This window comes from Elephas maximus, chromosome 12, assembly GCF_024166365.1.
Source record: "Elephas maximus indicus isolate mEleMax1 chromosome 12, mEleMax1 primary haplotype, whole genome shotgun sequence".
NCBI classification, from domain to species: domain Eukaryota; kingdom Metazoa; phylum Chordata; class Mammalia; order Proboscidea; family Elephantidae; genus Elephas; species Elephas maximus.
Window position 1 is genome coordinate 84,168,048 of NC_064830.1, and position 26,738 is coordinate 84,194,785.

At 41.9% G+C, this 26,738-nt stretch overlaps 1 protein-coding gene across 2 annotated transcripts in view; it reads left to right on the plus strand.

Annotated features, from left to right (window-relative positions):
• The window catches only part of PRKCB (protein kinase C beta), a 390,245-nt gene that overhangs the window by 148,420 nt on the left and 215,087 nt on the right, over positions 1-26,738 (plus strand). For both annotated transcript variants that reach the window (XM_049904226.1, XM_049904224.1), the window contains exon 3: positions 13,942-14,024. In XM_049904226.1, the coding sequence (XP_049760183.1) occupies positions 13,942-14,024 (83 nt within the window). The remainder of the gene's footprint in view (positions 1-13,941; positions 14,025-26,738) is intronic.

Sequence of the window (26,738 nt, forward strand, 5' to 3'; positions counted from 1 at the left end):
GGGATTGACATGAATATATTTCTGGGCTTCAAGTCAGCTAGCTCTGGAGGTACAATTTGGCAGACGCAACTTATTGTCATGTCAAGAAAGGGCCTCCTGGCTATGTGGCCCTCCTTCACCATCAATGGTAGGTTGCTGATAGTAGGCAGATGGCATAAATCACTGTTGCATCAGTGAGGTGGATTAGTAGGCACCCGTAGATGCAGGAGACCCATGAACTCTCATATCTCCTGGTACTTTCTCTCACCTGAACAAACTCCTAGGAGCAACGGTCTTCATCAAGGGGTGAAATATCTAGAGGGAGTAAGAGAAGGGTAAAACACAGTGTCTCACCTTTCCTCAATTCACCAGCATGGACAGATTAAATTGAGTACTATTGATACCACATCCCATGACCTGTCTGTCAGTTTGTCTTACTGTGGTGGATTCTATGTTGCTGTGATGCTGGAATCTATGCTACCAGTATTTCAAATACCAGCAGGGTCACCCATGGTGGACAGGTTTCAGTGGGGCTTCCAGACTAAAACAAACCAGGAAGAATGGCCTGGCGATCTACTTCTGTAAATTAGCCAATGAAAACCTTATGGATCATAAAAGAGCATTATCCTACACACATGCTTTGCATATATCATCAGAAGGGATCAATTGCTGGAAGAGGACAACATGTTTGGTGAAATAGAGGGCCAGTGAGGGTGAAGGAGACCTTCAGTGAGATGGATTGACACAGAGTTGCAGCGATGGACCTGAACATGCTGGAGATTGTGAGGATGATGCAGGACTGGGCAACGTTTTGTTTTGTTATACACAAGGTCTCCATGAGTCAGCATCGACTCAGTGGACAGCTAACTGTCTATCTAATACCAGATCCCAAAATAAAAAAGAAAAGAGGCTTATTTATAGGAAGGCATGAAATAGGAGAAAAGAGTCCCCACTGCCCAACCTCCAACTTTTCAACTTTGGTTTATCAGTCAGAACTCCTTCGGTTGCAAGGGTCAAAAATCCAATTCAAGTTGGTTTAGGCAAAGAGGAATTTATTGGCTTATATGGAAAAGCCCATAGGTTCTTCCTTCAGGCATGATTGGATCTAGGTGCTCCTATGTGGTCATCAGGTGTCTCTTGACTCTGCCGTTCCCTGTGTTGGCTTCATTCTCAGAAAATCTTTTCCTTTGTGATGACAAAGATGGTGGTCACAGACTCATTCCCTACCAGCTTAGCAACTCTGCTGGAAAATAAATCCTCTTTCCTAGTAATCCCAACAGAAGTCCAAAAGCTGGTTCTCATTGTGTGACTTGAGTCAGGTGCCCATCCCTGAATACACACTGTGGCCTGGGGTTAGGGCAGCCTTACATGACTCACGTGAACTCTGAATCAGAGGAGGGCGACTCCCCAATGGAAAGTGCTCCACGAAGAAAGAGTGTGAAGGATGAGTGCTGATCAGGCAACAAGGAGAGACACCTACTGTAGGCACTTGGTTCAGGGTTGGGTCATCTCCTGGTCTGAACACTCTAAGGCTGATGTAGCTGGTGAGTGAAGGGCTGCTAGTGTTTCCTCTTGACCATGTCCTGTTGCCTCCATCTTCAGGGGCTGGATCAAAAGGGGGAGGCCAAGGGGTCAAGAACAGTCTCCATGTATTATCCAAACAAGCAGAACTTTCACAGCTGTCCTTGCCTGTGACCACGACTGGATCTTCTAAGTGTTTTGCTCCCAAACAGGGCCTGCTCAGTGGGTTTCTCTATCCCAGGGTTTTTGTAGCTGGGGGTAGAGGAGGATCTTTCTTCTCATGGGTTTATTTACTTATGAGACCTGTTATTTATCTCTCGTTGGCTGTTTTTTTTTTTGGCTGAACTCCTTTGTTTTGCTTAGTTAAATAAACTTGATAACATTATAACCTAAAACATTCTTTTCCTACCGTTGCTGACCACTGCAAGGTTATTGCTTTGGATTTTTTTTTTCCTCCATAGTGCTTGGCTGTCCATAAGCAAAGGAAGTTTGAGCTTGCTTCCTCCTCTCTTACAAGAGGAAATAATCATCATCGGAGCTTTAAGGATCCCCTGTAAGAGTGGGTCAACAAGGTAGCCCACCCATATGCTGCAGTAAGATGCAGCTGTGGAAACAGAATGGGGTCGTTCTCTTCCTGTTGCAATGAAAGGGGCTCCCACATGCATTTGGTGGGGGAGAAACACATGGCAGAGAGTGTGCAGAGCAGGGATGCGTAACACTGGTAGCCCATTAGAATCACTTGGGGAGCCTTTTAAACTTACAGATGGGGGGTGGGGCGGAGGGACACAACCTGCCCCAGACCAATTAAATCAGAGTCTCCAGGGTGAGGCCAGAACACTGATTTACTTTAAAAGTTCCCCAGGTGATTCAAATGTGTAGCCAGGGCTAAGAACCAGTGGGTATAGAATATGTGTCATTTGTGCAAAAGCAAAAAGGACATTGACGTGAAATAAAGAGAGAATGCCTCCCTCCATGTGCTTTTTTTTTTTTACCATGCAAACATTTTATTATCTTTGATTTTTACAGTAACATGTTAACAAACCAGAAAACTGAGAAAAATATAATAAAAGAATACATCTCATCAATTGAGTTCTATTATGTTGCCTCAGCAGCTGCTCATTTTTTTTGTTTTTTTGTAATAGTTTTTTTTTTTGTGCTTTAAGTGAAAGTTTACAAATTAAGTCAGTCTCTCACATAAAAACTTATATACACGTTACTACATGCTCCCAATTACTCTCACCCCAATGAGACAGCCTGCTCCCTCCTACCACTCTCTCTTTTAGTGTCCGTTTTGCCAGCTTCTAACCCCCTCTACCCTCCCATCTTCCCTCCAGGCAGGAGATGCCAACATAGTCTCAAGTGTCCACCTGATCTAAGTAGCTGACTCCTCACTAGCATTGCTCTCCAACCTGTTGCCCCATCCAATCCATGTCTGATGAACTGGCTTCAGGAATGGTTCCTGTCCTGGGCCAACAGAAGGTTTGGGGGCCATGACCACCAGGGTCCTTCTATCCTCAGTCAGACCATTAAGTCTGGTCTTTTTATGAAAATTTGAGGTCTGCATCCCACTGTTCTCCTGCTCCCTCAGGAGTTCTCTGTTGTGTTCCCTGTCAGGGCAGTCATTGGGTGTGGCTGGGCACCATCTAGTTCTTCTGGTCTCAGGACAAAGTAGTCTCTGGTTCATGTAGCCCTTTCTGTCTCTTCGGCTCATAATTACCTTGTGTTCTTGGTGTTCTTCATTCTCCTTTGATCCAGGTGGGTTGAGACCAATTGATGCATCTTAGATGGCTACTTGCTAGCATTTAAGACCCCAGACGCCACTCTTCAAAGTGGGATGCACAATGTTTTCTTAATAGATTTTTTAAAAATAATTTTTATTTTGCTTTAAGTGAAAGTTTACAAATCAAGTCAGCCTCTCACGTATAAACTTTTATACACCTTACTACATACTCCCACTTACTCTCCCCCTAATGAGTCAGCCTGCTCCCTCCTTCCAGTCTCTCCTTTCGTGACCGTTTTCCAGTTTCTAACCCCCTCTACTCTCCCATCTCCCCTCCAGACAGGAGATGCCCCTCCATGTGCTTTTATATGCAGAGAGTATCTCTCAAAGGAGGCACAGGATATTGAAAAGAGTATTTCCCTGTGGTAATTGGGAGTTGAACTCATTCTCAACTGTGACTCGTTTGCAATGCTTGATTTTTTTTTTTAAACCGTAAGCCTAGTCAAAGCCACACAAGCTGGGCTGTGAGATACCCCTTTGAGCTCAGGCAGCTTGTCTGTGGTGGGGCCAGCTGCTCACAGACTCACACATCCTATCTCACCGCCCGTGTCCGCAGCTGCCTTCCTTTTGACTCAGCCGTGGTGAGCAACTTCTGAGTGTGGGAGTGACCAAAAGAGCCCATTCATCCATCATCCATTCATTCACATATTTTTATTAAGGATTAGATGTGAGCCAGCCACCCACCCACATGCTAGTAGGTACATTCATCTCATTGATCTCACACCACATGTGAAGTAGGAGGTCTTACCCCATTCTGTGCTTGGGGATATTTTAGCTCAGAGGTATATGCAACCAAGGTAGAAACTTTTTAGGCAGGATGGCCAGCTAAGACTGAGCTTGTAAACTGGTGGCACAAATGTGCATGCAAGGGAATGAGTAAACCACATGAAAGAAAAGGACAGTCATTCAGCCTGGCTGGAGTGTGGGGCAGTAGAGTGGTTGGAGATGAGAGTGAAGTTAGACTGTGGTTGTAGTGGGGATGGATGCCAGGCTAAGCTATTTGAACTTTATTCTTTGGGCCACTGCTGTTCAACAGAGCTTTCTAGGATGATGGAAATATACCTGTGCAGTCCAATACACATGTGGCTGTCAAGCACTTGAAATGTGGCTAGTGTGAATGAGGAACTGGATTTTAAATTTATTCAATTAATTTAAACTTAAAAATCCACATGTGGTTAGTGGTTACCCTATAGGACTGGGCAGCTCTAGGCAACAGGCAGCCAGTGAATACCAGAACAGGTAGATAGAATCAAAGTTTCATTTTCAGAGGGTGAATTTTCCAGGAGTGTGTAGGCTACATGGAGATGGGGGTGAAGAGGAGTTGGTAGGAATAATATTGACTTATAATATTGATGAGGAGCCCTGGTGGCACAGTGATTAAGAGCTCGGCTGGTGACCAAAAGGTCGACATATTGGAATCCACCAGCTGCTCTTTGGAAACCCTATGGGGCAGTTTTACTCTGTCCTATAGGGTCACTATGAGTCTGAATTGACTTGACGGCAACGGGTTTGGCTTTGGTTTTATAATATTGAGGAGCCCTGGTGGCACAGTGTTTAAAGCGCTCAATGGCTAACCTAAAGGTAGGTAGTTCGAAGCCATCAGTGGCTCTGAGGCAGAAAGATGTGGTGGTCTGCTTCCGTAGAGGTTTATAGCCTTGGGAACCCTATGGGGTCACTATGAGTTGGAATCGACTGACAGCAACGGGCTTGGTTTTTTCGTTTTTTTTTTGGTTTAGCATCCATTATGCACTTGCTGGGTGTAGATACTGTGCTAATATTAACTCATTTAAATATTAACTCATTTAAATATTAACTCATTTAGTCCTCCTAATAACCCTGTGGGGAGGGCACTAGTTCTATTCCTATATTACAGACTCAGTAGTAAAGCACAGGTGTAGGATCCAGGCTGTTTGACTGCAAAGCTTGTACCGGGAACCCCTTCATCCTTGAGGGAAGTAATGAATCTTCATGGAGAGCTTACTTTGTGCAGGACACTGCTACATGCATTCCCGTATGACGTCTCACTGAGTTTTTGTAGCAGTCCTGTGACATTGGTGGTCTTACCTCCCTTGTGCTTACGGAAACTGTGTCTCGTAGAGGTGAGATATCAAGGCAGACTGACTGGAGTTGGGGAGACCAGCTAAGGCATTATTGCAAAATTCTATGTCTGAGTTACTGAGGGCAGTTTAGGTGGAGTCAGTGGGGAAGGTACAGGAGGATATGGTATAAAAGATGTTGCGAGGGAAGAATCAGTAGGATTCAGCAACTGAATGGCGGGGGTGAGGAAAGTGGGGGCAGTTTTCTTCTGGAACAGTCAAATGAATGACAAACACAAATGCAACTGTGCTATATGAGTTGAGAGTGTGGGCTCTAAAGGAAGACAAACCTGGTTTCAAACACAGCCTCTGCCACTGACTAGCTGAATGATCACGGGCAAATTGCTTCTCTCCCAGCATCAGTATCCTTATCGATATAATGAAGGTCATAACACCTTCCTCACAGGACCATGATGAGGCTCAGTTGAAATCACAGATATGAAAGCTCTTGACAAACTCAAATAGCGTGAGGCCAGGTGTTGGGTGGAAATGGTGGCCAGACTTTTCTGCCTTCAGTCATGGAGATGGTTCACTTTATCTTGGGCGCTAGGCGAAGTTTAATGCAGCTAAGCCCGGGGGTCAGCTTTGACCTGGGAGGAAAGAGAGATCTTCCATAGCTGTTGGAAAACAGAATTTGCATTCTGGTGGTTCCAACTCATATGCCCCTGCCCACCAATAACTTTACATATATTGTCTCATTTGAGCTTCACAATAGCCCTGTAAGAGGAGATACTATTATTATGCTAAATTTGCAGAAGGAAACAGAGGCTCAGAGAGGCTTAGTAGTGGGTTCTTCAGCTTATAGGTGGTAGAATGAGAGTTGAAACTGAGGTCCATCTGATTCCAGAGACCAGACTTGTAATCCCTGAAGATGATTGGCTTCTCTCTTGACGGATGGCCAGTTTGGGGCATCTGGAAAGAGATGATGGCAAAGAGCTGAGGGCTTTTCTCTTTCTTCTTCCACCACAGACATTTGTAGCCAATGTCGGAATTTCAATCTCAGGTTAGTATGAATTTAGGGGCAAAGATTCCTTCCCAAGGATACCAGCTTTCCACTGTAGAGTCCAGTGAGAATTGAGTAGGAGAGGAGGATCAAGTGCAATGAGAAAAAAATCAAAATTTTGATGACTTGACTTGGTCCTCTTGGAATGCAAAGAATAAATTTTAGTGGTTAGAGTTGAGAGTTTGGGGGTGGGGTACAGTATGAAGCAGAGAGTTGGGGTCCCAATGCTTACTTGGGGCAAATACTCCAGAGAGGTCCTCTGGGAGGATCTCTGAGCCTTTGATTATAGTCTGTTGCTTCTGGAATTAACCACACATTTCTGATCCTTGGCTGGTGTATTAGTTTTGCTGCTGTAACAAATTACCACAACTTCAGTGGCTTAAAACAACACCAATTTATTATCTTATAGTTCTGGAGGTTAGAGTTCTAAAAATGGGCCGTACAGGGCTAAAATCGAGGTGTCAGTAAGGGTGCATTCCTTCTGGAGGCTCTGGGGAAGAATCTGTTCCTTGCCTTTTCCAGTTTCTAGAGGCCGTCTGCATTCCTTGGTTAATGGTCCTCCAGCCATCACTTGGGACCTCTGCGTCTGTCCTCACATCTCCTTCTCTGACTCTCCTGCCTCCCTCTTATAAGGACCCTGTGATTACAGTGGGTTCACCTGGATCATCCAGTATAATCTGATACGTAAAGTGACATATTCACAGATTCCAGAGATTAGGATATGGGCGTCTTTGGGGGACTGTTATTCTGCCTACCACAGCTGGCATGTGACCTTTATGACTTTACATGTAATAAAGGAAAGATGGAGGTGGATAGGGCTTGGGATTCCTTTCTCATGGGTCTCAAACTCAAATGCCAGGGGCCAGGTGAGTCATGAAAATGACTGGTGAGGATCAGGTGGGAGAATGCATACATGGCCTGACTTAAAAAAAAAAACAAAAAACACCACTGCCATCTAGTCAATTCCAATTCATAGTGACCCTGTAGGACAGAGTAGAGCCGCACCATAGGGTTTTCAAGGCCGTAAATGTTTAGGCAAGCAGACTGCCACATTTTTCTCCCAAGGAGCAACTGGTGGGTTCAAACTGCTGACCTTTTGGTTCGCAGCCGAGCACTTAACCATTGTGCCACCAGGGCTCCTAGATAGCCTGTCTAAAACGGCAAATTGTTCCTCAGTTTTAGCTGACAGTGAGGGCCAGCATTGCCCAGTCTTCCAAGTTTCTAGGAAATATTCAGATATTTAAATGTCAGCATAGTCTTGTTCTCCCTCCAAACATTGTGTGATGCTAACAAAGCGTGACTACAGGCTGGATTCAGACGGCTGTAGGCTGCCAGGCTTCAACCTCTGCAGACAAAGAGTTATTGAATAAATCATAAGGCATCTAGGAATTCTTGGCTCTTACCAGGTACCTGTTTGAAAGTAGGACCTGGTACAGTTTGCAGCAGCTCAGTAAATGTTGCCTCTTCTCTAGGAAAAGCTGGTCTAGCCTGAATTTGCCAAACAGAAATGAGGGGGCGTTTATTTGCATCACAAAAGGATTTCATTTGTTTCTTTAAATAGCCAGCTGTACTAAAAAAAAGTATTTTAGTTAACAGGGACTTTGATTTGCACAACTTCTCAGAAACACATTGTATAAAACAACTACCTTTCACCAGAAGCTCATCAACTTTCCAAACTCTGTTCCCAGCTTCTCTTCCCTGTAGAGTGTGCACAGGCTATAGTCACATCACTTGGCATATTTATTCCTCCTCTGTAGGAATATAAGGAGCCCTGGTGGTGCAGTGGTTAAAGCAATGGACTGCTAACCGGCTCCCCGGGAGAAAGATATGGCAGTCTGCTTCTGTAGAGATTTACAGCCTGGGAAAGGGGCGCTATGAGTGGGAATCAACTCCATGGCAGTGGGTTTTTTTCTGTAGGAAGGGATTGTTTATTTCTGTGGCTAATTTGAAGGCTGCTTAAGGGCTTTTTCAATGGTTGATGTATTCTTTTTTTTTTTTTTTATTGTGGTGAAAATATACACAACAAAGCATACGCAAATTCAACAATTTCTACATGTATAATTCAGTGACACTGATTACATTCTTCAAGTTGTGCAACCATTCCTGCTGTCCCTTTCCTAATTATTCAACCACCATTAACATAAATTCAAATGTCCCCTAAGCAAAAGCTTCCTCCCCCACCCAACCCTGGTAACCACCAATAATTTTTGGTTTTTATATATTTGCTTATCTCATGTAAGTGAGATCATACAGTGTTTGTCCTCTTGTGACTGACTGAGTCGGAATTGACTCAATGGCAATGGGTTTATTTCACTCAGCATGATGTTTTCAAGGCTCCTCCCTGTCAGGGCACGCATCAGGACTTCATTTCTCTTTACGGCTGAGTAACAGGCCAAATGTTGTTTGTTCATTCATCTGTTGATGGACACTTTGGTTGTTTCTGCTGATATATTCTTATCAGTATTAAATGAATAATTTATTTTATAAGGATCAGCACAAAGCTGGTTCCTATGAGGCAGAGGTGAAAGATGTCCCAAATGCTTAACTTTTCTAAGCTGCTGTACCACTCCATCATCTCTAATATCGACTACCCCACTCCCCTCAGTACTCTCCCTCCTGTCTTTGGGTTCCGTAAGTTGCCGTAACATCTCAAAGTAGAATTTATAAATATATCCAAGATCTGCCTCTTTAAAATGATAGACTAATAAAATAGACAACAAATAAGACAGACCTCTTGGTGAGGGGGGAACAGAGAGGAAAGAACTAGAAGGGGCCTAATAACATCCTAGATAAGATGATACAACTTAAACACATTGAAAAGAATACTGTGGGCAATTCCCAATGAAAATAAACATCCAGAAATTCCAAAAATTACTTCAAGAAGAGGTGGAAAACTTGAAAGGTGAAGCTGGTGAAAGCTTGGGAATGAGACAAGACTATCTGCTACCATCTCTTTTATTTTATGTCCTAAAAATTTTAAATGTTGAAATATGATACGGGGAAAAGTAGGTGCATCTATCAAAAAGGTGAGAAGAAAAATATTATTATTTGAGATAATATCATTCTCTTTATAAAAATCTCAAGAGAAGCAACTGAAAACATGCCCATACTATTACGAGTTCAACAGAATAACTGCTTACAAAGTAAATGTACTAAAAACCTATTGCTTTTCAATGGTAAACAATAACCATTTGGAAAACGAAATGGAAAAAACGTCAAAATCACAGCAGCACAACAAAAGGATTCTTCAAATTATACTAAATGAGAAGTGTGCAGGACCAATATAGAGAAAATTAAAGGCTTTATTTGTTGGGGGACATAAAATAAGATCTTAACAAGGAGATACTCCATTCTTAGTGGAAACACCACTGTAAAGGTGCCAACTGAACTAATTATAAATTTAAGAAATTTTGAAGTTCCAATAAAAATTTTTTGGAGAGGGATGGACAATTCCAACAAAATTCCAGATATATTTCCAATAAAAATTCCATTGGTGTTTAAAAAATCTTGGTAAACTGATTCTAAAGTTCATTTGAAAGAACAAGCATGCAGTGATAGCCAAGAAAATGTTGAAAGGAAGGAAAATGCGGGAGGACCTGCCCTGCCAAGATATATTATAAAGCTGCTATAATTAAATCCCATATTGCTGAACTACAAGAATAGATAGACAGATCAGTGGAACAGAACAGAAAGCTCAAAGATAGACCCCAGTGTATATAATTATTTAGCATATAATAAAGTTGGCATTTGAAATCTGTGGGGAAGGGATGAATTATTCAGTAAAGGATGCTGGGAGAATTGGTTACCTATTTGGAAAAAGAAAATAGCACATTAGATTCCTATTTCACATCATATACTAAGAAATTACAAGTGGATTAAAGAGTTTAAAGTGCAAAAGGTGCCATATAAAACTTAAAAAAATATGTATTTATATGAACTTGGGGCATGAGGAAGGCCTTTTGAAGTACAGTTGGCTTACGTTTTGTTTGCCCAGTGTTCCCTTTTAGTGGTTTGAAAGATACACAGAGGTTTCTATTCTTTATTTTTATCTTTAGTTAACGCACATTTAAACATATATGCCTTATAATTATATGCGGTTTTTCAATATGTATGATCTCTTGAAGAGTAAGATAAGACCCTTAGCACATTTCAATCCTCTAGCCCTCTTCCCACCTCTACTTTGTAAGATTTAGATCATCTCTTTCTTTGCCCTTTCTCTCCCTCCTTTCTGTTTTTTCACTGTAGTTTCTTTTACCTTCCCTCCTTCCCTACCTTGTTCCTCCCTCTTTCTTTCCCCTCCTGCTTCCCTTCTTCCCTCCTTCCTTCTCTTCTCTCTCCCTCTCTCCCTTCCTCCTTCCCTCCCTTCCTCTCTCCTTTCCTATCCAGGTGTATATGCTCTAGTACTACTTCTTTTGTGGGAGGTACGTTTTCTAAGTCTTTGTGTTCTAGAAATATATCTAGTCTTTTCATCTGAATGCTAGTTTGGTTGGATAGGAGGTTTTAGGTTCAAAATGATTTTTCCTGAAGACTTTGAAGTGACTGCTCTACTGTATTCAAGAATTCAGAATTGCTGATGAGAAATCTGATGTTAAAATCATTTTTGTTCCTTTGTCAATAAGCGTCCCCCTTCCTACTCCCTGCCCCTGCTGGTCAGAATGATCTCGAAACCTTGATATTCTCATCATGGATCTTTTTTTCACTCACACCTATTGAAATTTGATAGTTTCTTTCAATTCAATGACTCAACATCTTAGTCTTTAGGGGAATTTTCTTTGATAACACGTTCTCACCCTTCTCTGTTCTTTCCTGAATATCCTTTCAGATGAATATTAGAATTTTGGGATTTACCCTACATGTTTCACAGCATTACTTTAACTCTTTCTTGCTCTTTTTGCAGAATTCTGGGAGAGTTCCTGAATTTAGACTTCCAGTTTGCTGATTTCCTCCTTAGCTGGGTCTATGCTATTAATCAGCCCAACTATTGAGTTTTTGACTTTGGAAATCATGTTTATTTCCAAGACCTCTGTTTTCTTTTGGTTCTTTTTTTTTTCTCTTCAGAGTGGAAGTAGTTTTACTTTTTCTTGATTGTATTACTAATATACACTCATTGTAAAATTTTTTAAATATCTAGAGTTGAAAGTAGAAATAATTTGCAGTCCTACTGCTCAGAGATAACCATCATGGGCATTTTTTGACCCCTGCTCATATAGTTTTTTCTCTGCATTCACAGGCATACACATACAGAGGGAAACACACACACACACACACACTATTTGACACAAACAGCTTTATACAAAGTACATATTATTTATAAAATACACAGTAAATATTAAAACAGAAAAAAGGAAAGCAAAGAAGAAAGAAATTTCTTCTGGGTGCCCAGCCAAGAGGATTTTTTTCTTCTTCTTCTTTATGTTATAGAAATTTTTTTTCACATGAATCTATAAGTTAGATGGATTAGTATAATGGACTCTCATGTGTTTATCACCCAGCTGAATAATGGTCAATTCATATGGCCAATATTTTTTCATCTATAGTAACTCTGCCTCCTTGCTGCTCTCTATCAAACTGAATTATTTTCAATTAAATAATTTTGTCTATAAAGATTTTAGGTTGCATCCTCAGAAGATAAGGAGTCTTAAAAAAAAAACACATAATCACACTATCACTATCACACCAAAAATTATAATTCTCTGATATCCATTACAGTAATTCCCTAATATCATCAGAAAGCCAAAGAGTATATCCATTTCCCTGCTGACCTCATAATTTTTGTTTTTAAAAAAACATTGGTTTGTTCAAATTAAGATCCAAATAAGGTCCACATGTATTTTGCATTTATTTGGTATGTTTCTTAAATCTCTTTTAGTATGTAAGTTGCTACTCGCCCCCCCCCCCCCGCTTTCCTCTTGCAGTTTATTTGTTGACAAAACTGTGTTGGTTGTCTTATAGTTTTCCACATTCTGTATTTTTTGCTGATTGCCTTTCTGCGGTGTCGTTTTTATTTTTTTTTTAAGTTTATTGTGGTAAAATACATACAACAAAAAGTTTGCCATTATAACCATTTCTAAGTGTATAATTTCTATAATGTTGTGAGACCATTACCATTATTTGTTTCTATCCCTGGTATCACTTCACTGTGTCACCTGTATTTTCTGTCAACCAGTAGTTGGATCAAGAGGCTTGAACCTATTCAGATTTCATTATTTTGGGAAGAATACTTCATAGGTAGTGTCTGGTTGTTTCTCCTTTTTGTGATGTTAGCAACCATTGGGAGTTCCCGGGTGGTACAAATGGTTATTGCGCTCAGGTGCTAACCGAAAGGTTGAAGGCTCAAGTCCACCAAGAAGCAACTTGGGAGAAAGGCCTGGTGATCTATTTCTGAAAAGTTAGCCATTGAAAACCCTTTGGGGCACAGTTCTACTCTGACACAAATAGGGTCACCATGAGTTGGAATCGACTCAATGGCAACTGGTTTTATTTTTTATGTTTTTAGCAGCCATTGATGATTGTTACACAAATCCACAAGCTATCACTGGGGGTACCTTGAGGCTTGCTGTTCTGTTTTCATTTACTGAGTGCATGCTTTAAAAAGGTTCAGAGTTGGTCCCTACAGCGTTGCTTGTATCCTCTGGAAACTCATAGAGTTTGTAAAAGAAAATTTGAACGATATAACTGTAAAAGGAGACTTGAACAAAAATGAATAAATTTTAATTTATATTCTCAGACTGTCCCTCCCTCCAAGTGATATAATGCTCTCTCCTAAATAGTAGAGCCATCTGTATCATAGCTGAATTGAAAAAACAAAAAACCAACCAGTTGCTGTTGAGTTGATTCCGATTCATGGCAACCCCATGTGTGTCAGAGTAGAACTGTGCTCCAAAGTGTTTTCAATGGCTATCACCTTCCAGAAGTAGAACACCAGGATTTTCTTCCAAGGCATCTCTGGGTAGACTCAATCTTTCAGTTAGTAGCTGAGTGCTTAACTGTGCTACACAGGGACTCCAAAGATACATTGAACTGCACACAAATTCAGATAGATGAATTTGGTTACAAAATACTAAAGTAACAATGTAAACATTGCAGCCTGTTTCTTCTACTCTTCCACTTATTAACATTGCACATGGGAGATGAGAGGCACTCCTCCACCCCTCCTGCTCACTCCTAGGTTCTACATGCCCCTCACATTAGCAACATCTCCTCTCTCTAAGTGTGGTTCCAATGGTTAAAGAGATGTATTTTGTATACACTATGGACCTAAACACAAGACAGTTACTTCATCTGGTCCCTGATCTAAGAAACAATGTTGTGGCCCCAAGCCAGCAGAGGACCAGGCAATTTACTGGATCTTCAAAGCTTTTCATTTTGAGCATGCATGATCTTGTGAAACCCTGTGGGGTAGTTATACTCTGCCCTAGAGGGTTGCTATGAGTCGGAATTGACTCCATGGCAGTGTTGTTTTTTTGCTCATTTGTTTAGATCTTGTGAACCCTAGTTAACTTCAGAACTTAACCCCTATGTGAGATGCAAGTTCACTTCACCTTTTATTTTCTCTTTTGCAGTCTGCTGCTTTGTTGTGCACAAGCGATGCCATGAATTTGTTACCTTCTCCTGCCCAGGAGCTGACAAGGGTCCAGCCTCTGATGTAAGTAACAGGCATTGCTCACCTTTCTCTGTCCGTGGCAAATGCATCCTTTTGATTAAGTGTTCGTGAGTCCACTTAGACAGTAAGTAGAGACGTTTTCATTCCAAGGCTGAGCAGGCAGTGGTTCCTATGGCCTCTGAGATGGTTTTCCTTTTAATGAAAATGAAACATTTGAGAGGGACTGTGGCTGGACCAGAAATCAGCTAGTTCCCCATGGGGAGGTCTTTGACTGTTAGGCTGCTGTAAAAAGGTGGTTATGATCGTACCTTACAAAGCATTTTGTAACTCTTTGTTGGACAGTTCTTAATATCCAAAAACCCCAAACCAAACCCGCTGCTTTCAACAACTCACAGTGACCCAGAGCACAGAGTAGAATTGCCCAATAGTGTTTCCAAGGCTGTAAATCTTTACGGAAGCAGACTGCCACATCTTTCTCCCATGGAGCAGATGGCGGATTTGAACCACCAACCTTTTGGTTAGCAGCTAAGCCCTTTAACCACTGCACCACTGGGGCTCCTTAATATTAAAAAAAAAAAAAAAAAAAAAAATCAGGGCCAAAGAATTAGGAGGAAATGAGTTTATCCTGCTACCACTCATCCCAAAGTCTGAGTATTGCTGATGCGATGAGAGATGCTTACAAGTAAAACAGGTACAAATAATTTTTGTTTTAATCATTATGAATGTATTTGGATATGGACTGGAAAAATGTATCTAGAAATGGTTTTACATTTATTGTAGTGATATAAAATTTCCTATTTAAGTAAAGGTTTTTTGGGTCAAAAATAATAAATTGATTTATGGGAAGTATTGAGTAAAATGATAGTATGAATAATAAAAAGATATGGCAAAAATCTTGGTACATGTTTGTCTAAAGTTTGGGGTACATCGTTGATTGCCTGCTCAACAGCCATTCACAGCCTTTACCTTCTTCCTTTTTGGTGAGGCCATCTCTCATGATAGAATGTGAAAACGTCTAATTGTTGCTTTCTCAGACTCCCTTGCAGCTAGTGAATAGGCTTGTGACCAGTCCTACTCCATGGGACCTGAGGGGAAGGCTGGGGAGGACTTCTAGCAAAGACTTTTCCTTTCTGATAAGTGAGAGTCATCCCTTCCTTTGTACCCTTTGAGTATCTCTCTGTGAGGAAATATTGCTTGGGGTTGTGGCAGCCATTTTGTGTCAATGAGGGAGCCACTGCTGCTGATATCTTGATCACAGCAGAGGGGAAGAGTTGCAGGAACCTGAGTCGTTGATGACACTGATGAGCTGCTGAGCCAACTCTGAGTTCTATTATCTCCAGAAAGGGTGTGTGAGATAAGAAGCTGCTCTTGGTAAAGTCTCAGTTTGAGGGAAGAGGTGTTCTTTTATATACAGCCCAAATTGTCCTAATATACCACTTTCCACCATGCACGCTCTTCCATTGCTCAGCCAACCCTATCTGCAGCCATCACCCCTAGTTCTCTGCTTTGTTCCTGCCTTGGTTCACCTTCTTGGAACCTTCTCATTGGCTTTGTCTATGTTACTGGCCCTGTTCTCACCCACTTAGACTTGACAGCTGACCTCGGCTTTTTAGATTTTGAATTTGGTTTCTAAGGACCGGCCTTGCCTGGGACTTCCCTGAAGCAAGTAGTGACCACCCTCTGTCATTGCATTTGTCCAACTCCTGCTGGCTTTTGACAAGTGGACACCTGTGCCACAAATCAGGTGCATACCTGTTGCAATAGCAACACGAACACTCTAAAGCGTATGTTCCATTTACTTTGCTTGGAAAACATAGTGCTTGGGGTTAAGACTCCAAGTTTGAATGGAAGAACCAAAGCCCTTGCTGGCCTGGTTGCAGAGATGAGGGTCGAATGGTTTGTCGTGTGCTTTCAGACCAAACTCCCTGGCTCTTTTAGTGCAATTCCTTCTCCCATCCCCAGGAAGAAGAGGCAGGGAAGTTTGGGGGAACTGCCTGGCTCCATTATGAAGCATTCAAAGCTCTGAATGCTTGTACAGACTGAGGTTTGATCCTGAAGGAGTGGCCAAAAGAATACTTTTTCCCATATCTTGTCTGTATCTATCGTTGCTTTCTGTTGTATAAGACAAACTCAGCTCAAACTGGCTTATGTGAAAAGGGAAATTGTTGGTCCCTGAAATTGAAAAGCCCAAGGGTACACTTTGCTGCAAACACAGCGAATCAAGTTGCTTAAATGAGGTCCCCAGGAATCTCTCCATTTCTTGGCTCAGCCTTCCTCTGTCTCAGTTTCATTTTCCGGCAAGCTTTTCTCCTATGGGAACAAGATGACTGTCGCCAGGGCCAGATAACCCCATAAGCAAGTTATGCACAGGCCCGATTGTGCTTTCCCACCAATCTGCAGTGCACAATTTCACCTGTCCCCTACCACATGAAACATGTGATGAAACCCATGTGAAATTGCTTACCACAGATTAGCAGCTAAATACAATTAAGCCTGTGAGCACCTTGCTCAAGGCAAGCTGGTGCATACTGTGCTTACTGGTTAATCTGACCCTGGCTGTTGCAACCCCAGTGACAAGAGCTACAGTCTTATTGGCTCACAGGTACATGTAGCTGGTAGGATGGATTATACTGATTGGCCAGGCCTAGTCATGTGCCTACTCCTGGAGATGAGGGCCCACATGCCCACCCCATGGCTTGAGAGTCGGGGAGAGGTGATTCCTCAGCAGCAAACTAGAGAAGCAATATTGTATAGTGGTTAAAATCAGACTATGGAGCCACTATTTCTGGTTTGAAATCTGTGTGACCTTGGGAAAGTCACTTAAATCTTCCTGTGCCTTAGATTCCTCAGCTGAAAAATGGGTATAATAACAGCTCCCACCTCATGGGTTTTTTATGGAGATCAAATGCATAAATATCTGCAAAAGTACTTAGAACTGTACCTGATACATGTGATGGTGATGAAGGAGATGATGATAATATGACTACACACTAGGTAGGCAGCAAGGATGGATGTCTACTAAGGAAGTCTAAAGAATGAACAGGTTCTCTGCTTGATAGCTGGTAGTCCTTCCTAGGGGTTTGTAGGCCTCATAAGTGGTATAAGACCCTTCTCTGGGTGCAGAACTTCATTGCCTTGGGCATGGGGAGAGCAGGAAGGACTTTCTACAGCCAGCATGCGTGGGATTTGGCAGCGTAACTGGAATGATTTTATCCCTGGACACATTTCCAAGAAGGTCGGTTGGCACCAAGGATGATGAATGGGCCCAGGCTCCCGAACCAGCTTGATTCAGTTCATTGACCTTTTCCTGCCTGTGGTTAGAGGCATGATTAAAGACCTGGCCACACCTGCTTGCCAACCTATCTAGGCTCTCTTTTGACTGCCCCTGAGGCTCATGCAGGTAGAAGGGTTACCCTCCTGTGTGACCTTGGAGGAGCTGGTGTGTGGTAAGCTCATGGAGCAGAAAAGCATAGGCTCCATCCCTGAAAAAGGAATGTGTTGGGCTTCATCCTCTGTTGGCTCTTATTCTAAGCCCTGTCTGAAGCAGGAAATATTCTGGATATTAGTAAATCTTTGTATAGTTGGCATCATTCTATAGATAGGTCTACATCTTGGCATATTAGGCTACGTGAGGAAATTTTATGAACTCGGTGCTGTCCCAGTGGAAAGAGCTATGGACTCAGTCATTCAATACCAATGACAATGGGCAATATAGATAGGCACCCACCATTGGAAGACCTTAAAACATGGCAGAGTTCATGCATAGTACTTCTGGGTACCTACAGGTATCCTGGTAGTTCTTGGTCTCATCTAGTTGGAAACTCTCAATTCTATTGTCTCTTGGACCTCTTAGAGAAACCAAGTCTCTGATACCACCATAAGGATTACATGTGGGCATCATAGGTTACTCAACACTCAGAATACTGACCATGTACACAGCCTCCTGAGAGATCTCAGAAACAGAAAGGAGTTTCTCTGAAGATTGGGACTAGAGTGAGGTAAGTGAGGCATTTGCATCAGGGGCTCACCTGTGTCTGTGGATCTCTGCTGGGTTGGCTGTTGGCTGGATGGTCTAGGATGGCCCCATTGACATGACTGGCATGGAGAAGGTTGCCAGCCTAGATGTCTTGGTTCTCCTCCATATGCCCTCTCATCCTCCAGCTGACTAACTGCCTTGTTCACCTGATGGTTTCAGGGTTCCAAGCACAGCAAAAGAGCAAGCCCCAGTACACAAGTGCTTTTTAAGCCTCTGCATCATGTTTGCTAATGTCCCTTTGGACAAAGCTAGTGTCATGGTCAAACCCAGACTCAAGGGATAAAGAAATAGACGCCACTGCTCCACGGGTGGGGAAGAATCTGTGGTCAAAGTTGCAATTTATTGTAGATCCTGTTGTCCCAAGGGGCCACTACAGAACAGAACCATCACACTGGAGACCATCACAGTGCACTTCATAATAGATCTGCAGGGCTTGGTGTGCTTCAGAGATTCATAGATGGCCTGGTCAAGAGAGTGCACCTCATTGACTCCCTACCCCAGGCCCCCAACTGAACTAACGATCCCCAGCTACAGATAGATAGTATGGCAGTGTGTTGCTCACACCCAAAGACAGTGGGTGTTAAGAGTTCAGATGGCAGGGTATCGATCACACCCAAAAACGATGGTGGTTAAGAGTTTTGATGGCAGTGTATTGATCACACCCAAAGACAATGGTGGTTAAGAGTTTTGATGGCAGTGTATGGATCACACCCAAAGACAATGGTGATTAAGAGTTCAGGGCCTGATTCTGTCAGTTACTTATTAGGGGACCTTGGGCATGTCATTTTACCTCTCTGGGCATCAGTTTACTTATCTATAAAATGGGTATATCATTACCAACCATACAGCTTTGTTGTGATAATTAAAAACAAAGTTTTAAATGCAAAAGCGTTAACAAAAAGAAAACAAACAAAAAACACAAAAGGATTAACAGCAAAAGGATTAAGCCATTGCACAAACGTGCTCAGCACAGTGCCTGTGACATAGTAAGCCCTTGATACGCTTAGGTAAGAGCATTTCGATTGCTCCACCTCTCTCAGTAATCATGAGTGTGCTAATAATTCGCTACAGTTCTCCACCATGAGCATGACCTTATGAAGTAATTCCTGTTTCCACCTTCATCGCTTTACACAAAACCACAATTTCTGTGATGCTATGCCAAGAAAAGACCTGGACGGTAGAGCCAGAAAGCCTTGGTGTCAAATTCCAACTCTGCTGTTCCGTTGCCTGCTCCAGTGACCTTGGGAAAATAATTTACATTCTCTGGTCCCTAGTTTATATCGTTAAATGGAGATAATAATACTTAAATCATAGCTTTTTTTGGTGAGTATTCATGAGAGATTGCTTGAACCACACCCAGATGAGTGTCAGGCACAAAGAAGGCACTCAATAAATGTTTTTTTTTTTTTTAAACAATTATTATTAATACCTTGAGGAGTCTCTCCTGCTTGAGAAAGGATCCAGGTTACTTGCTGACCTGCCAAGGAATAATAGCTAATAATAATAGGTAACTTCATTGAGCAGGAACTCTGTGCCAGGCAGTATAAAAGTACAAAAGAACTCTTTACTGGTTTGTCTAAGGCACCTTTCTTCAACATTTTATACTTTGAGAAATAATTTCTTTTCCCTAGAGGCAAGGTCTGTATAAAATCCACTGTTATGTCCTGTGCCATCCTGATTCCATTACTAAATCAGCTCAGTTAAGGATGGTGGCATTGATGTTGAGTGTATTCTTTTGTGTTTCTTAATCAAGCCTTACTTTTGAGGAAATGTATTAAAAATGATAAATCATGTGCTTAATGTTGAAGATTTAATAAAGGGAAATAAAAGCATTACAAGGGAATTATGTAATTATATGCCACTGTGATTTTCTAGGAAATTTTAAATGGCCAATTTTGTTTCGAGAAGATATTGAAAATCAGAATAGACAAATAACCAAGAAGGAAATGAGAACTTGTTCCATAAGTCTTTCCTTCTCCAAAAGTCTCAGACCAATAGGCTTCACGGGTAAGTTATTTTAACCTTTAGAAGAATGAAGAATTTCTGCTCATTTTAAACTATATCAGATTACACAAGAAGAAAAAAAAAGTGACAGAAATCCAACTCAAGTTAGCAATAGGAAGAAAATTTATTGGCTCATAAGAAGGACATTAGGAATAGAATAAGAGCTTCTGGGTCAAGGGTCTCAAACTAAAATGGAGACTCCAATACTTTCAAGATGTTCCCTTACTATTTGCTGTATCAGTTAGCTTTTGCTATGTAACAAAACTTCCCAAAGTTGACTGGCTTAAAACAACAATCATTTATTCTCTCTCATGATTCTGTGGGTTATTTCAGTAGTTTTTCTGATCTGGGTCTATTCAGCTGATCTCTGCCAAGCTCTCTCTCTAATGTCTTGGTCGGCTGGTTGCTTGGCTGGTCCTGGATCACCTAGGATCGTCTCACTGACGTGATTGATGGTTCGCAGGCTGTTGTCTGGGGCAATTCATTTCTCCTTCATGTGGCCTGTTTTCTTCTAGTAGGCTAGCTGAGGCTCATCAACATGCTGGTCTCAGGCCTCCAAGTATAGAAAAAGAAGGCAATTCCCAAAGCACAGGTGCTTTTCAAGCCCTCGCTTGCACCACATTTGTTATGGCCAAGATCAGATTCGAGGGTGGTGACTTTACCTCTTGCTGGATGGAGCTGCAAAGTCACACCGCAAAGGAGCATACAGGAAGAATTTGTGGCCACTTCTGCAGTCTATCACCCTAGCCCTCATCTGCTAGGCCAGGTGTCCCTCCTGCCCTTCCGTATCCCTTGTGCTCTCCTGCTGGGAGAGTGACCTGTAAGGACTGCACCATTTAGGGCTCCTTACTCTGTGACTTCTGTTTAAGCTCAAGGGGAGAGGCTAAAAAGAGATTGGAGAGTGAAGGGAGAGTGAGCTCAGGGTATGTATCACTGGACTGGCTTTGCTCTTTGACTGAAGGTCATATTCCTCTAGGGCAGTCTTCTCTACACAACTCTCTCCTTTTGGGTTTCAGGAGCTACTCCCTGTCCTCAGCCCTTTGCTCTTACTAACCCCTGGTGTCTTAGTCAGTGTTCTCTAGAGAAACAGAACCAATGATTGATCAAGTGATCGATCTACCTATCTAATCTATCTATTGCCTTATCTATCAATTGAGAGATTTACTTCACAGAATTGGTTCATGCAGTTTACGGGACTGGCAGTCCAAAATCTGCGGGTTAGCTGACAGGCTGGAGACTCCTACAGGCTTGCATCCTAAGCTCTACAGGTCAGGTGTTGGGAAGAATGAGGTCAGAGTTCTGCCAAAATATCTATTCATAGTCTGGAGGCAGAACATACCCTAGGAAAACTCCTTTTTTGCTCTCACGGCCTTCAGTTAATCAATTGATTGCATTATCATGGTGGTTAAGTGCTATAGCTGCTAACCAAAAGGTTGGCAGTTTGAATCCACCAGGCACTCCTTGGAAACTCTATGGGGCAGTTCCACTCTGTCCTGTAGGGTCACTGTGAGTTGGAATCGACTTGACGGCAATGGGTTTGGTTTTTGGTTTTATACATGGAAGGTAATCTGCTTTACTTAAGACCAACCTATTTAGTCACATGTAACTACTCTATAAGAGTACATGTACCTATTCTGTAACAACAACTAGGCTGGTGTTTTGCAAAACAGCTGGGAACCATAGCCTAGCCAAGTTGACACATAAAATTAACCATCACACCAGGTTCCTGCAGTATCCCTTGTGGTTTCTTGACACCGTGTCCATACCTTTATAAATACTACTTTTAAAAAAAACCTTCTTTAAACTACCTTAATTTGAGTATGCGTGTTTCCTGCCGGGACTCTGACTGGTGCATCTGTTTTGTCCTTGTCTCATTTGCTCCTACTGTAGACAGGGCATGTCTATGAATATGGCTACAGTTGACCCCATGGAAAAAGTAGAAACCCTAGTAGAAAAGTTGGCCTTCTTTCTCCTTGCATCCATAATCAGTCTCAGGGAAGGGGTCTGATTGGTTGATCTCTGTTGCTAGGAGAATAGCCTCTTATAATTTATCAGGCTAGGACCATATGGCCATCCCTATGGTGGCTAAAGAAGCAGCGTATGTTACAAGAAGAAGGGGGGATGGGAAACTTTGATGAACTGATAAAATCAGTAGCTACCACAGTTTATTATTAAAAACTGGTTTAACCACAACAGGCGCAATAAATAACCTAATAAAGTTGGCATAAAATAGTAAACTATAGGCCAATCTCACAAGTTTACAAATCCTAAATAAGATAGTGAACAACTATTTAATACTAGTTTTAGCATAGGCATATTGGTTCAAATAGACCTTTTTTAATGTAAAGGAAGCAATCTAGAGATAAAAACAATGAAAATTTTGATTCACATAACAAAATATAGGAACAAAGATAAAAATAAGGCAGCAAGGAACCATAAAACCTGGAAAACATAAATTAAGATGGTAGAAGTGATAGCAGAGTATCAGTTACTGAACAAACGTTAATGGATTGAAAATTTCTACTAAAAGGCAAAGACTGTCAAATGGATAAGCAATGTACAATTCTTGGCAGTGTATAAAAGAAACTAAAAATACAGGTTAAAAATATAAGGGGCAAATTTATACCAAAAAATTGCACATAAAAATAAAACATGGTTTTAGTAATAAGATCAAAAGAAATAGGACTCAAGGTAAAAAACATAAACAGGAGAAAGAGGGGTATGTTGTAACTTAGTATAATTTTTCTGAAGAGCAATTTATCAATATGTATCAAAAGCCTTAATGTGTCCCTCTGTTGACCTAAGAATTTCAATTTAGGAATTTTGCTGAGGAATTATTTAAAGACAAGTACGTATAGTAAACTAGAAGAAAACCCATTGTTGTTGAGTTGACTCTGACTCATAGCGACCCTATAGGACAGAGTAGAACTGCCCCATAGGGTTTCCAAGGAGCGCCTGGTGGATTTGAACTGCCGACCTTTTGGTTAGCAGCCATAGCTCTTAACCACTGTGCCACCAGGGTTTTCCATAGTAAACTAAAGTGATGTTTACTACATCATTATTTATAGTAACAAAAATTTGAGAACCGAAATGGCCACCAATAGGTTTACGTAAATCAAATATATCCATATGATTGAATGCTGTGTGGTGATGAAAATGGCACAGTGTCTAGGGTGATGGGAATGTTCAGTATCTTGATTGGGGTGGTGCCTGCATGGGTGTACAAAATTTTCAAAACTCAGGAATCCGTATGTAGTGTTTGATTGCGTGTAACAAACAACTTTGGCTAGCTTAAGTTGGGAAGGAATTTATTGCAAAGTTGTAGAAAGGAATTTATTGCAAAAGTGCAATAAATAAATTTACTGTGAATTTATTGTGAAGCATGAAACCCTCTTGCAGTAAACAATTTGACCTTTGGTCCTGGTTTCTGAGAGCCAGACCATACCTGAGGCCAATGAGTAGGGGCTGACTAGACCAAGAGGGGTCACCTGGGGGTCTGATGCTGACTCAGCCTCGGGATACATGATGTAATCTATCATGGCCACGGAGTGAGGCCAATATAGGCAGTCTCCAGATGATGAAGGAGTCTGTTCCTAAATCTGTCTTTAAATCAAATTTGGATGTAAGTTGGAACAGTAGGTACAGTTTGTATCTAATGTCAGTTAGTAAAATGTTTGTCTTAGTATGTAGCATATAGTATACCTTTCTATGCATGAAAACATTAAAGAAACATGTCCAGATACAGTAAAGCATCTTCAACATAATAACACAATAATGATAATGTTTTGATGTATGTCACAAAGTAGCACCCGTTTGTTATTACAAACCATTGTATGTATATCAAAGTTTTAATATAATAGGCTTTACCGGGGTTGGTTTGTAACTACAGGTTGTATGTAAGTCAGATGTTTGTAACCTGAGGACTGCCTATAAAGGCCTTGGAAGGTGGAGGCTCAACTGAGCTTCCTGGTTGGTGGGAGTGAACATCTGTTCTTGGGAGGGTCAGTGCATCCCCTGGAAACATGGAAGCTCTGTACAAAGACCCTTCCCAGATCTTGCCCTATGTGTTTGTATCCCTTTTTTCTGCTATTTTAAAAATATCTGCTTCCCCTGGGTTTTGTGGTTTATTCCAACGAATTATTGAACCTAAGAAACAGAGAAAGGCTGGTATCCACTGACCTAGCCCTGAGTGAATGGAGATAAGAGAGAAAGGGCTTTGTTGGCAGTTGAGGTCTGAACTGACCAGGGAAGGGATGCTGTGATTTCTACAGGATGCAGTTGGCTTGTGGAGTGGAATTTATTATCCACAACACATTTGGCATCAGAGGGGGGTGATCTCAACCTCCATAAACTGGTATGATATGATTGGCCAACCCTGGTGGGACTTGCTTGAGTCGATATGGTATACTTTAGAGAATTGAAAGGAAACCTAAACAACCAGATCATTTCTATCTGATTTTGGTTCTTGTGTCACTTTGGCCATGTATTCAAATTCCAGAAGTAGAGAGATTATTTGACCAGTCTCAAGTTACTTAATGAAAACTTAATTGGGTCTTAAAGGTATCCCCTTCAAGACTGAACACAGTGGGGTGGAATGGTTTTCAAAGGGGAACAGAGGTAACAACAACAACAACAACAAAAGGCAGTATGGGTGTTGGGTAGATGAAAATAATACATGGCCACTGCAAGCTGTAAATGCAATTTTTTGGACTAAGATATATAGTTTGGATGCCTAAGGATTCCCTCCAAGACTGAACACGGTGGAGTGGATGGCTTTCAAAGGAAAATGGAGGTACCAAAAAAAAAAAAAAACGGAAGCGTGCATGTTGGGTAGATGAAAACAATATGTGACCACTCTAATTTGTAAACGCTACTTTTCAGACTACAGATAGATAGCTGGGATGCCTAAGGATTACTTGGATAACCTGATAAAAGGAGACCCGAAAGAAGAGACACAGATAAGGGCCTGTTGCTGTTTTTAGCTGCTGTCAAGATAGCCCTAACTCATGGCAACCCCATGTACAATGGCACAAAACCCTTCCAGGTCCTGCGTCATCCCCATGATCAGTTGCGGAGTGATCGTGGTGATCCACAGGGTTTTCACTGACTGATTTTTTGGAAGTAGATTGCCAGGCCTTTCTTCCTAGTCTGCCTTAGTCTGGAAGCTCTGCTGAAAGCTGTTCAGAATAACAGCAACACGCAAGCCTCCACTGACAGTGGTGGCCGTGCATGAGATACATTGGCCGGGAATTGAACCCAGGTCCCTGCCTGGAAGAAGAGAATGAATTCTACCATTGAACCACCAATGTCCCCATGATAAGGGCCTAGGAATCTATTTTTGAAAAGTTCTTCAGGTGATTCTGTTGGGTAAATGGGTTACCCATCAGGCATCACGTGGCTCTGGAGCCAAATTGGGTTTGAATTCCACCTTTGCCACTGACCGAGTGAATAATCTTGGGCTAGTTACCTAACCTCTCGGCCTCAATTTCTTTATCTGTAAAAAGAAGATAAAATAGCCCCCCATAACATAGGGTTCAGGTGAGGATTAGATGAGTTTTAAGCCATGTTAGGGTGCATAATAATGTTAACTGCCATTATGACCACCATGGGCTTTTTCAGGTCTTAGATTGTAGATCTCAAAATCCCAGCCTTATTTTTGGCATGACATGCCTCCGTCTGCTTCCCACAAAATGGAAGTAAAAGGCTCTTCCCATGAACTGGTTGGGGGGAAGGTCTAATAAAGTGGTAAGGAGCCTTGGTAGTACAGTGGTTATGTGCTCGACTGCTACCTGAAAGGTAGTGGTTCAAACCTACCAGCTGCTCCTTGGGAGAAAGATGTGCCAGTTCACTTCCATAAAGATTACAGGCTTGGAAACCCTGGGGGGCAGTTCCATTCTGTCCTATAGGGATGCTATGAATCGGAATTGACTCGACAGCAACAGTTTTTGGTTAATATGATAAAATACCTTTCTTTTAACTGGCAAGTAAATTCCACACGGTTCTTCTGCTCTCATTTGCTATGTGCCCGTGACGGCTTCTGCAATGCAGAGCCAGCACGTAAAGGTCACAGCAAATTGCTTCTAAACAGCCCTTTGTTCCTTCCTGTCACTGAGACACAGAGCTTCATGCTGTGGAGGAAGAAGTAAACCCATGATGTGCAGTGTCCCGAGAAATGCAGCCAACAGCTTCTCCCCTGCACAAAGAGGAGAGCTGCTGGGACTGAGTGAGGCTGAGAGCCCTGTCTTATGAATTATTTTGGCTTTTCCTGGTTGGGGGGCAGGCCTAGCCTCAGAGCCTGATAAAAGTCATTTCCCAGAAGTCCCTGGCCTCTGGAGCCTGGAGATTTGGTGAAAACAGAGAAACGAAAAGGAAGATGGCCCTGGGAAGAGGTAGCGTGGAGAAATGTGAAAGACTCTGGTCTTGGAGTCAAGAGGGCTTATGTCTGGTCTTCTTTCTATCCCTGACTTGTATTCCCCCAAGGGCTTCCCCTACCCCTGGTGGTCTGGAATTCTAGGATTTTGAAGTATTCTTTTAAATAATATCTATGAGCCAGCATTCATAGATATTATTCTGTTCTAAGCACTTTACCTGTCTCATATACATGTGAAAGCTGGACAATGAAAAAGGAAGACAAGAAGAATTGATGCGTTTGAATTGTGGTGTTGGCTGAGAGTATTGAATATACCAGGGGCTTTCAGAAAAAGGAACAAATCAGT